This window comes from Hyla sarda, chromosome 8, assembly GCF_029499605.1.
Source record: "Hyla sarda isolate aHylSar1 chromosome 8, aHylSar1.hap1, whole genome shotgun sequence".
Taxonomy (NCBI): Eukaryota; Metazoa; Chordata; class Amphibia; order Anura; family Hylidae; genus Hyla; species Hyla sarda.
Genome location: NC_079196.1, coordinates 172184726 through 172197713, shown reverse-complemented (window position 1 = coordinate 172197713; position 12988 = coordinate 172184726). Strand labels below are relative to the sequence as shown.

General features: G+C 42.1%; 1 protein-coding gene across 2 annotated transcripts in view; it reads right to left on the bottom strand.

Moving 5' to 3' along the window:
- Window positions 1-5992: 5992 nt before the first annotated feature.
- Window positions 5993-12988, bottom strand: part of LUC7L (LUC7 like) — a 30822-nt gene continuing 23826 nt past the window's right edge. The window contains exons 5-9 of one of the 2 annotated variants that reach the window (XM_056536964.1): window positions 9865-10008; window positions 8941-9117; window positions 7622-7710; window positions 7192-7376; window positions 5993-6763 (exon numbers count right to left, since the gene is read on the bottom strand). In XM_056536964.1, coding sequence (XP_056392939.1) covers window positions 7214-7376; window positions 7622-7710; window positions 8941-9117; window positions 9865-10008 — 573 coding nt within the window. In that variant the 3' untranslated portion in view covers window positions 5993-6763; window positions 7192-7213. The remainder of the gene's footprint in view (window positions 6764-7191; window positions 7377-7621; window positions 7711-8940; window positions 9118-9864; window positions 10009-12988) is intronic. The other variant, XM_056536965.1, reaches the window with a different exon arrangement.

Here is a 12988-nt window from a genome sequence, read left to right as displayed (position 1 = left end):
GTCATCACTCTTTCCTTTTTTTCTGACATCAACAAGACATTCACAACTACTAACTGGATATTTTCTAATTTTCAGACAATTCTCTAAAAATCCCAGTTGATCAGCAGTTTCAGAAATACTGAGACCAGCTTGTCTGGCACCAACAACCATGCCATGTTTAAAGACACTTTAATCTCCTTTCAACCCCATTCTGATGCTTGGGATGGACCTAAGCAAGTTGTCTTGACCAATTCTGCATGCCTAAATGCAGAGTGGTTGCAATGTGAATCGAAAAACTGTACCTAATGAAGTGGCCAGTGAGTACATTTATACATATACACACACAGTGAATTTTAAGTCTACACACACTTTCAGAATGCCATATTCTTGTGATGTGAAATGAGACAAAAATAACTCATGTGAGAATTTTTTTCCACCTTTAATGTGACCTATAGGGTGAATTGCAAAACAAACTGAAATCTTTTATTACAGAAATCAGTCTTTTTGGGTAGGAGTCTATCAGCATGGCACATCGTGAAGTGGCAATATTTGGTTGAAAGGTGACTTTCCCTTTCAGCTTTCAACAGACACCTGAAGGTTTTGTGTGCAAAATGCCTGGTATTTGGAACTCTTCATAGTTCCCTTCAGGGTGTGTTCACACTACAGAATATCACGAGCGGAACTCCGCAGTGTGTACTTAACATTAGTGTCAATGGGTCTCCGCTAGACCTGTTCACACTGCGGAATTTCCGCCGCTGAAATTGTTCTGCGCAAAGAAAGAACATGTTCATTCTTTGCGCGGATTCCGCGAGCGCTGCATAGCAGTCAATGAGACGCTCAGTGCCGTGCGGCCTTAACGCCGAAGCAATTTCGGCAGCGGCCGCCAGACAGAATCTCCGCTCCCGGAATTCAGCGAGCGGAGATTCTGTAGTGTGAACACACCCTCACCCTGACTAAGGCCCTGGTTCCAGCTGAAGATAACAGCTCCAGAGCATGATGCCACCACCATGCTTCACTTTGGGTGATGAGCAATGTTGTTTTTAACCCAAACATACCTTTTGGAATGATGTACAAAAATTTCAACCTTGGTTTAATCGGACCATAATGTCAGGAAAATCCCACTGGAACAGATGAACTTTACTCGTGATTATTAAAGTTTCTTAAAGAAAACAAGAAAAAAATAAAAATAAAAACAAAAAACGTATCCCCTATCCGCAGAATAGGTGATAAATGTCAGATTGCGATGGTCTATATGGTGAGAGCTGGAGATACACGAATGCTGTATCTCTGGGGGATCTGTACCTCAGGTTTTTTTACACTGTATAACTCCTTTGAGAGCTACTTTAAACGATGGCAGGTGTGTGTGTAATCATTTCTATTTAACATGAGTTTAAATGTACTTAAAGGACAACTGTAGTGGTACAGTTTTACATATGCCCGTGCCCGGACCGCAAAAATAAACTCATACATACCTTCCTACGAGCCCCCGTTGGTCTGACACAGGCCTCACGGTCCGGCAGTGCTGACGTCATTCCCCTTCCTGGGGACGGGGACACCGCAGAGCCGTCGGCATATCACCGGCCGCAGCGATGTCCTGCCCCGGCTGGTGATAGGCTGAGTCGACTGTCATGTAAGGAGCTCTAGCCGGCTTCTTACATGACAGTCGGCTCAGCCTATCACCAGCCGAGGCGGGACATCGCTGCGGCCGGTGATACGCCGACGGCTCTGCGGCGTCCCCGTCCCCAGGAAGTGAAATTACGTCAGCACTGCGGGACCGTGAGGCCTGTGCCGGACCAACGGGGGCTTGTAGGAAGGTATGTATGAGTTTATTTTATTTTTGAGGCCTGGGCATATGTAAAACGTTACCACTACAGTTGTCCTTTAATTCTGAACACCATCACATCCCCATTTATAAGAGGTTATTCACACTTCTGCATCCAGGTTATACTGTGTGTTTTTTCTCCAGCCCCCTCAACGATTTTAGTTTATTCAATTGAATTGTTCATGTTACAGGTTACATTAAATGTGAAAAAAGTCCAGACATAGGCTGACATTTATCATTGTCTTTAGACTGTTTTTTGTGTCTACAAAAGGTGCAAAAAAGGCGCAAGCAGGGTTTATCTGCGCCTTTTAGTTTACACATTTCTGCTGATTTTGAGTTGCAATCCACAGATTTTGGTAATACACATGATATGGACGGGTTTTATGAATGGCGCCTTTTTGTGAAAAGGCGCAAAGCCACTGAAAAAGTCTCTAAAACTACACCAGCCCAGACTTAGCTTAGCTTTTTGGTGTATGTGGAGAGACATTTCAGAAGATGTGACCTGCACAAAATGTATCAAATGCTCTGTGACCATTTAATAAATGTGGTGCTCCTACACATTACCAGAACACCAAAAAGGTGTAGAAAAATGCTTCACTTACACCTACAATGATAAATGCCGGCCATAATGCGCGCAAACACACACACACGTGTATGTGTGTGTATATATATATATATATATATATATATATATATATATATATATATATATACACACATATATACACGTGGAGGGGGATATAAATAAATAAATAAAAAAAAAAACACACTTGTCTTCCTTGCTCACGTGCTGCTGTGAGTGTGACAGATCTACGGGTACCTGCTGTGCGGCACTTCGGTGATGTGATGGCATAGGTTCGGTCAGCCAATTAGCACTGTTCTGTCTCAGCCAATCAGATTGATTGGCTAAGTAGGCCTGTGATGTTTCTGAACCTGGATGTGTCACACAGCAGCACCTGGAGCTGCGCAATACCGGCTGCAGCGGGCAAGCAAGGAAGGCAAGTGTGCAATTAGTTTAAAAATTACCACTCCCTGGGCATATATAAGAGGAATATATATATATATGTATACTCTTAAAGGGGTACTCCGGTACCACAGTTTTAGGGTTATCTAGCGTGTTTGTAGCGAGTTTAGCACTTTTGTAGTTCACATGTTATACATCTGTCCACAGCATGTCTGTTTTTTACTGACATCTTTCCTGTGACGGACGTTCAGTAGTTTTTCTGGTTGCTTTTGACTGTCGTCCACACTCGCGGCCATGTTTGTTCACTGTTGTGGACAAGACATCAGTGCTGCAGGCGTTGCTGTTTTTTTTCCCTCCCGATATGGTTTTTCCCATTTTATACCCCCCCCCCCCCCATAATGAATATTCATTGAATTATTGTTCCGTTATTGGTTGGGAGTTCCGTTCTCTCCCTTCCTTTTTCGCACAGTACAAGATGACAGCGGTAGGATGGATGTCTCCTCCTGCTGTCAGCCAGCCCAGCGCCAGTGGCTCTCAGTGTACTGAATACCCAGTACCCTGTGCTGCGGCTGACATGTAACCCTTTCCCCGCCATGGGGAACGCGCGTTTCGGGGAATCGGCTATCATGATTTACCCCCGTGGGCACACTGTCTCCATGGTGGTGGAATTAGTAACATGTCAGCTGCAGCGCTGCTCTGCTTCTCCCCCCCCCCCCCTCCCAAAAGCGATGTCCCCGCTGCAAGCGTTGAAAGCCAGGGAGCTGCGGGCGCTGCAGAGCTTCTGCTCTGCAGCACCCACGGCTCACACTGGCTTTCTGGTCTGCACCGCCCGCGGCTCACACTGGCTTTCAGCGCTTGCAAGGGGAGGTGACAGCTTCTGTTCTCCGGGGACCAGAAGCCCTGCGCCTCACAAATCATTGATTCCCCAACGTGGGGAGAACGTGCAGCCCTGAGGCTCACAGTTAACCCTTTCCCCGATGGGGACATCACTTTTGGGGGGAGGAGAGAAGCAGAGCAGCGCCCGTGGGTCACATGATTAGTTCCCCGATGTGGGGACAGCACGCTACGGCTAACAATTCATTCCCTGATGTGGGGACTGCGGGGTGAGAAGCTGACAATACGCCCACGGGCGAATCATGATAGCGCTGCGGCTGACATATTACTAATTCCCCCGCGGTGGGAATCATGATAGCTGATTCCGCCCCATGGGCGCACGATTCCCATGGCGGGGAAGGGGTTACATGTCAGCCGCAGCGCTGATACAGGGTATTCAGTACACTGAGCTGCGTGCGCAGGGCTGGCTCATCTTGTGTAAACACAGAGACGGCAAGGACAAATCTGATAGGTCACAGCCAAGCATGGCAACAGACGTTGACTGGCCAACATGCTGGTCACGTATCACGGACCCAGATGATTGGGCTGACAATGATAAGCACACATCCAGACCAGATAGAAAAAAAATAAAAAAGAGGCAAAAGTATACTAATGAGCAGGGTGGGGAAAGGGAGTGCTAAAGGGAAGAAGAAGAAAAAAAGCAGGACTGGGCGGCAACGCAAAACAAGTTGGGCAAGGCACTGAAAAAGGAGACAAGCTACAAGGCATGCTGGGAGCTGTAGTTTCTAAAACAAAGGCAAAACGGAAATAGATGCTACACTACATGGACTCACTTGTGCAAAGAAAGGAAAAGAAAGACAAACAAAGAGCAAGCCCGAGACCAGAGATAAGAAGAAAACTCACCTGCAAGGGTAAGTAGAAACTGAAAAAACACATTGGCCACCGGAGTACCCCTCTTTAGGACGAGGGGTGTACCTGTACGCTCTGCGCCCGCGATATAATGCAGGGTCACGCAGTGACCCCGCGTCATATCGGGTTGATCCTGGTGGCTACTGATAGCTGGGAACCGTGGCTAATATCGGACATCACCAATCACGGTGATGCCCGGTATTAACCCTTTAGATGAGATGATCAAAGTTGATCGCAGCGTCAAAAGAAAAAAAAACATCCCCGGCAGCTCAGTCTGGCTGATCAGGACCACCGCAGTGAAACCGTGGTTTCCCGATCAGCTGTTAGGACAAGAGGAGGGTCCATACTACTTGCTTCCTCGTTGTCCGATCGCCAATCCACTGCTCCATGCCTGAGACCTAGGCAGGAGCATTGGAGCGCTGATAACATTGATCAATGCTATGCTGTGGCTGTGCATTGATCGATGTTATCAGCGCTCCAATGCTCCTGCCTAGGTCTCCGGCATGGAGCAGTGGATTAGCGATCGGACAACGAGGAAGCAATAGGGACCCTCCTCGTATCCTTACAGCTGATCGGGACACCACGGTTTCACTGCGGTGGTCCTGATCAGCCCGACTGAGCTGCTGGGGATGTTTGTTTTTTTTACTTTTGAAGCTGCGATCAACTTTGATCATCTCATCTAAAGGGTTAATACCGGGCATCACCGCCATTGATGCATGTTATAGTCCCCTATGTGGACTATAACATTGCAAAAAAAAAAAAAAACCTTCCCTAATAAAAGTGTGAATCACCCCCCTTGTCCCATTTAAAAAAAAATAAAACTATGTTATTAATATGTGGTATCACCGCATGCGTAAATGTCCGATTTATAAAAAATATATAGTTAATTAAGCTGCACAGCCAAAGGCGTACGCGCAAAAAAATTCCAAAGTCCAAAATAGCATATTTTGGGTCACTTTTTATATCAAAATTTTTTAATAAAGAGTGATCAAAACAAAAATGGTACCGATAAAAACTTCAGCCCTCAAACATCCCTGTATGCGTAAAAAAAAATTTAAATTAAAAAAATGATATTATTTTCGGGCATGTAGTTATGATTTTTTCCAGAAGACAAAATTACACCTATATAAATAAGTAGGGTAGCATTTTAACCGTATGGACCTACAGAATAAAGATAAGGTGTCATTTTTACCGAAACGGAAGCCCCCAAAAGTTACAAAATGGCTTTTTTTCTTTTTTGTACCACAAATATATAGGATGCCTGAACAACCTCTTTAAGATCAGCAGATTGGAGAGTGGCTGTCTTTGTGGGTCTATTATCTACCTTTTAGGAGGGCATTTATGGAGGTCCTAAAAAATCGTGCTGTTTAGTGATTATGAGGAAATGTAACAGAATACTGATTAATGGTCTTCAAGAGTGTCTACATTTACTTCTCCTGAGCATGTAAATACAGTATGTCTAAATAAGGATGGCACTCAAAAGATTGGTATTGAATAAAAAGCATTTTTCTTTTTTTTATTTTCCAAGCCAACAGTTGAGTCTACATAGCTTTAACCACAGAATATACAAACAGTTTTGATCCATATTATGTAGCTTCAGCTAACACAATCTATTTGCTCATTACTACTGGAAAAGTGTAAACAGAAAGTGAGTAAAAAGATGCAACACATTCTATACACCTCTTCTTAAATCCAATCTAATAACTGCAAAGTAGTGCTGTAACACCAACATCAAGTGGAAAGAGTTTTATTGTTTTTTTTAAAGCCAAATCTAAGTCTTCTTGAACTCTCTATTGGATTAAACTAACAATAACCTGGTTTTACGTCTAGTATACGTACAACGTTTTGATGAAGATGAATTGTTGATCAAATAAAACTTGGATGTTGCAAGGTATTAGGTTTATCTTCATATAGCAGTTTTTTTGGTATCTCATACTCCCATCTACGTCTCCTAAAATAAAACACAACCACGATGACCAAACTCTGTACACTAAACAAATATTTTAATCATACTTCAACTATTTTCAAGACTGAGGGCAAGCAGAATTAAGGAGTAACATTGCTATCTTGGAAAAAAAATAAGTTTATCAAATATGAGTTTTCAGTAAGAAAAAAAGCTTTATTATGATTTATAGAACATTACTCGATTACTTAAAAATACAACACAAAGAATGTTATTTGAAGTACTGCAAGTTCCCCATATGCAATATCAGACTTCATGACTGAGACACTGTAGTTGTGTAATTCCAGCAGATCTAAAACACAAAAAAGTAATTTGTAGTTCAATTTACAATGCAAAACAGAGAGCAGTAACTATCACATGTCTTAATGCACAGTGATTGGTACTAGATGGCATTCAGTACAAACTTTTCTAGGTCAGTGTGGCACCATATTTATTCTGTATTAATTCCATATTGATGCTATATGAAAAACAGAAAGGGGATAGAAAGTCATTTCAGGCAGTTTCCACACTGATGGTGCTGTAGTTTACCGATATGGAGTATAGACAAAGCCAGTTTTTATGGATTTCTTTAAAGCAGTACATGGACAGATTATACAAATACTGTAGTTTGGGGGTATGCGGCCCTCCACACAACAGTGGTAGCACCATACTACACAGAACTGCTCATTATTCATATCATTGTGATGCACATGAGGCCAAATAAGTTTGAAGTGGCAATACCTATTTTAGCTGCTTATAGTAGTTACTTTCTTGAACGTTCCCTATCACGTGAACTGCCATGGTGACTTTTGTTACGACTTCCTGAGCGACTACGATGATGCCTGTGTCGGTCCCTTGACCTTGATCTTCGTTTATCACGAGAAGATGATCGCGATCTTCGTCTCTTCTTCTCTTTGGACCGGGAACTGCAATGAAAATACAACATTTCAGAGAAGCCAGAGGAAGAAACTCTTCAATACCTTATAACAGTACACTTTATATGCACACTTCCAGCCTGTCTCAAAACAGTTTTGTGCAGCCTTTAGTTATAGCAATAAAATATCGTGCTGAATCGTGCTGAAAAACTCGGCACGAAACGAAAAATCGTGCTGAAAAACTCGGCCTATACTCGAGTATATACGGTAGATTTTATTTGAAAACTGACACCTACCGCTTTCCTCCTCTCTCTTCACGGTCTCTTTCTTCTCTTCTCCGCAAGCGATCCTGATTCCGTTTTTCCTGCTTGGTTGCAACTGTTTTCTAAATTGGATGGAAAACACAAGAAATTAAGTTAAAGATTACCTATCATCCAAAAAACTTTTTAGATTTTGTTAATCAATGTATTAGAAACAACTTTCTAATACCATGTGATTAACAAAAATGTATATTTATATATTTTTTTTACTTTTAAAAACTGACCACTTGGGGTCTCCCTACATGTCTCCCCGGCTCATTGATTTCGGACTCATGCTGGCCTGGCAGAATGAGTCCAAACTCTCAGTGCAGCCGGGACACAGAAAAGCACCGCGATGCTCCCCGCCTGTCAGACAGACAGGCGGGAGCAGCACTGTGCACCGACGGCAGGCAGGACGGCTGCTGTGCCTGCCAGTTATAACAACAACCACGCCGCAGCGCTTAAGACAGGTAGGCCAGTCCACAGCAGAGGGTGAGGCTGGGGTTACCTGGGCAGACAAGGGGGTTGTATGGGCAGTGATATTTCCTCCCCACCCATTACCTGATTACAGTGCCTGCAGAAGAAGGCGGAAGTAAGCCCAGCCAGGCTTCAGCTGACATCATGCCTGCTGGGCCACTCCCCCCTTCCTCTCACACAGAGGCAGCAAAACTGAGTAACTAACAGGGAATTTATGAAGGTAGGAAAAGGTGTTTTACAAAAAATAAAAAGTAGGATTAGAGTCAGGAAGAGTCAGGGAAGATATTGGGGGGGGGGGGGGGGGAGATTAGGGACAGATGAGTTCATGATAGGTACTCTTTAAACTGGGTATGTCAAATAAGTGGGGTGCAACCTCTGGGACTGGCAATGATCCAGGGACCAACGACACTGCCATATTTCAGATTCATTAAGTTAAAAAGGGTCCATTTTATTGATTCTGACCGTTAATATGTCATAAATAGTGATAATGGCAATGCCTCCCCTTAAATTATCAAATCAAAACTTAAAGTCAGGGCATACTCTATTAAATACGTTGTAATGTGCCACACAACAGGCTATATTCTACAGCTTTTATGGTTACATATACCAGCATTTATTCATTACCTTACTATTTTAGTAAAATAAGCACAGAATATCCATGTTGTTGAGGTTATGAGCCACATATTTCAATCAATGTAAAACCAAGCTATGGGGCTACATACCGTTCACACACACCACATTTCATACATACCACTAGATAATACAATAGACGTATTTGACTTATCAAGTTACCAAATGCTATGGAGGTAAAGACTGATCTGAGCTCACATAATACTTACTCTCATTTGCTCAAGTTTCTCTCGGATGAGAATAAAGCCTAGATGCAACTTTCCCCCAAAATGATCTGCAAGCCGCCGATCATTGTCATGTAATCCAAGGTATGCAGAGCACACTTCACAAACCCGCAGTTTCTGCTGCTGAAAGCTGGATGCAGGCATTGAATTCCGGTATTCATCCTTATAGGAATAATAGATCATATTAGAATCATCATGAACTAGAATACATTTTATTTTTATTACAAAATTATATATGAGAGAACAGCACAGCCCATGGATTGAAAAGGGTCACTCAGAAAAAGACTGAATTGTATCTTCTAACCCTACTTCTTGTCTTTATTAAAATGGTAGTTCAGGACATTGTTATCACGATCAACAATTGTAGCTACTGAAAGCCTCAACAATCGGCTGATGAGAGAGAGAGATGGAGTCCACACATTATACTAACTGCTGGAAATGGGAGCCCTTGAAAACCTTAACAGTGGCACCCCCATGACTTCCATATGCCTTATAAATTAGATTTAAAAAATTACCATGGTCCTTGTTTTGTGGGTTTCAAGGAAAACTTTGTACAACCATTATCTGCATGGGCACCACTAGATTGTTCTACATTGAATGTACTCTGATCTATAAGGTTTTGTGTTTTTCTTTTTTAAACCCAATAAAAAAAAAATATATATATAAATAAATAAAACAACTACAAGTGACATTCCATACTAATGGGGGGGGGGCGCCTGAAAGGGTAGTTCCTTCAGGGTCAGCACATCATCGGAAGCAGAAAAAAGCAGAGATGACTGGACGCTGTAAGAACTGCAATTGATCGATGCAGATGAGAATGGGTTATTTAAAATAGTGTACAATAGAAAGGCAACAAGCACAGATCATCATATTATATGCATAAATGAAAAGATGTAATAAAATACCCACCTCAGCCTCTCGTTTCCGGGCCTTTACTCTCTCCATCTCCATTAGAATTCTCTGTGATTCCTCAACATTCCCTTCTGCGCCTAGTTGTTCAGCTTTTGCCAACAGTTTTCCAATTTCTTCATTCAACTCATGAACTTTTTCTGCCTTAAAAATTATATAAAAAGGTTAACCCAATGAATTTATGAGACAGTTACCTACATTAATTCTGAAGCCCAGTAAATACTTTCAATGTCAGAGACCTTAACCTATTGGGGAAGGAGGGCGTATGGGTATATCCTCGTGCCTCGGTACTTGACTTATCCTCATATGTTCTCGATGACATTGAGAATAAATATCCTCAAAAGAGGCTTATCATTTTGTCCCACTGGTAGGTCAAACAGCTTCAACCTCTTCATTGATCTTAATAATTTTGCAAGAAAACTCACTATCAAAAGTTTTTTTAATATAAAAAGGGGAACCCAAGGTTGAGCCGAGTCAAACTACCGTTAGTACCTCCACAAAACCAACTCCAGTACACACCAAACTCTAACCAAACTAAAGTCAAGTTTTTATCCCCTCCAATCAAGAGGCAGCTATCTGGACACCTTTTTAAGTATGGTTTCCCAATACCTAGAGGAAATCACTCCCAAGACCTAGAGGACCAGCAGACAAAGGGGGAGGGGTAGTTATTTTAACCACAGAAGACTACATTAAAGGAAGCTAACAGACTACTCAATGACCCCACATTTTATAAAGTACGTCCCTCAGTCCCAACATACACTGATGAACTGAAAAACTTGGTCAATGAAGGTTTTCAAACAGGAATTTTAAATAAATCTGAAAAAGACTACCTTCAGTCATGAACCTGCCATGCCCATTTTTTATTATTTACCGAAGGTACACAAAAACACTGAAAATCCACCAGGTCGACCCATAGTATCCAGTGTTGGTTCTGTATCCTCCGATTTATCGCATTACTTAGATCTACTGTTGCATAAATACATATTTAGTCTGACATCCTACCTCAAGGATACCACCGACTTTATCTCTTCCATTCTAGAAGTAGAATGGAAGAAGGAATACATACTAGTCACCATGGATATTATCTCCCACTACATTGTTATCGACCATAATCTGGGGATTTACGCGGTGGCCCACTTTCTCAGTGGTGACCCCGATCTCCCCCAGGCCCAACGTGATTTTATCCTTAAAAAGGTCTCCGCTTCATTTTAACACACAATTAATTTGAGTTTCAAAAACGTATTTATGCACAGCATTCAGGCACCGCAATGGGGTCGAGAGTGGCACCCAGCTTTGCTAATTTATTTGTGGGCCTGTTCGAGGAAACCTTCATCTATTCACATAAAATATACACAATGTTGAAATAAATTAAAGGGGTACTCTGGTGAAAACCTTTTTTCTTTTAAATCAACTGGTGGCAGAAAGTTAAACATATTTGTAAATTACTTCTATTAAAAAAATCTTAATCCTTCCAGTACTTATTAGCTGCTGAATACTACAGAGGAAATTCTTTTCTTTTTGGAATGCTCTCTGATGACATCACGACCACAGTTCTCTCTGCTGATGTTATTATAATAATAACGCTTTATTTATTGTTGTCCTTAGTGGGATTTGAACTCAAGTCCCCAGCACTGCAAGGCAGCAATGCTAACCACTGAGCCACCATGCTGCCCTTAGCATACATCTGCTATGCATGGTTGCTAAAATGGACAGAGATGTCAGCAGAGAGCACTGTGCTCGTGATGTCATCAGTGTTCCAAAAAGAAAGGAATTTCCTCTGTAGCATTCAGCAGCTAATAAGTACTGGAAGGATTAAGATTTTTTTATAGAAGTAATTTACAAATATGTTTAACTTTCTGCCACCAGTTGATTTAAAAGAAAAAAAGGTTTTCACCGGAGTACCCCTTTAAGTGTTTTATTGAGGATATATTTTTTTATCTGGAATGGATCCACAGTTTTACTTGGAGTTTTTATCCTCTTAACGATAATACCTGGGGGCTTCATTTTACGCACAGTGATTTTTATGACAATGCTGAATTTTTAGATGTTGTTGTTTACCACAATGGCCTGGGATCCCTTAACACCAAAGCCTTTTCTTTTTTTAAAGTAGACAGTATAAGTAGAGGTTAGCTGAAACAGTTAACCTAATTTGTGGGAGGAGTCTGGTCTTTATATACCCACCTGATCCACACAGGTGCTGTCGCCAGCATGCAAGATGTCTTTGCACCGGATGCTGTGGTTTTGGCGGGAGGTTTGATTGCATATGTCGCAGAGAGGCACTGTTTGCTAGCCTAACTATGATGCAAGGAATGCGGTAATGTGTTAAGGTACCTATCACGCTGCAGGCTGTGAAGTAGCTACATCTCGCTCCTACAAAATGCAGTAAACATGCAGTAAGCACATGTAGCTGTGCAGGCTCCAGCCCTGGCCTGCTGGCCGTGAGGTATTTTGCATATTTCAGCTTGAGGTTAACTCTTTCCTGCCTCAGTCTCTTAGTCTGCAAAGATCACTCATAGGAGATCACAGCTGTGGCTTATACAAATAATTGACTGCAGCAGGAGGATGTGTTTGGGCTGACAGAGCAGTACAGGCTGCTGAATCTCCAGGTGTTGGGGGGCCTCCATATTTTGGTGTTGTTTTGACTGTTCTTACATTTACGAGATTATTTTTCCTTCATATGTGACCTGGTGTAAACCAGTTTCATGCTCACAACCGCTCTCCATTCTGTCCCCTCGCTGGAGTCTCTCCTGCTGCGTCGCCCCATCTGTACGCTCTTTTATGCTGCAGCCCACGACCAATCTCTATCTCAGACATGTCATCGATTATAGGCCATGTATAAATTGTCATTATACATTGTACTGTTATACATCACCAGTGCATTTATTTACTGTGTTTGTCAGTTACATGTACACCACGTATACATCCCTTAGTATATACCATGTAAGTTGCCATCAGTATACTGTTATATGTCACCGTGGTTATGTCACTTATCGTAGATACATCATATGTCTCTATTATACTGTTTTATGTTACCATTCTTATAACTTCTATAGTTTATAATTACACACATGTAGTCATGTATGGGTTATGTCACCATAGAATATACTGTGCGCCCACCTGCTAC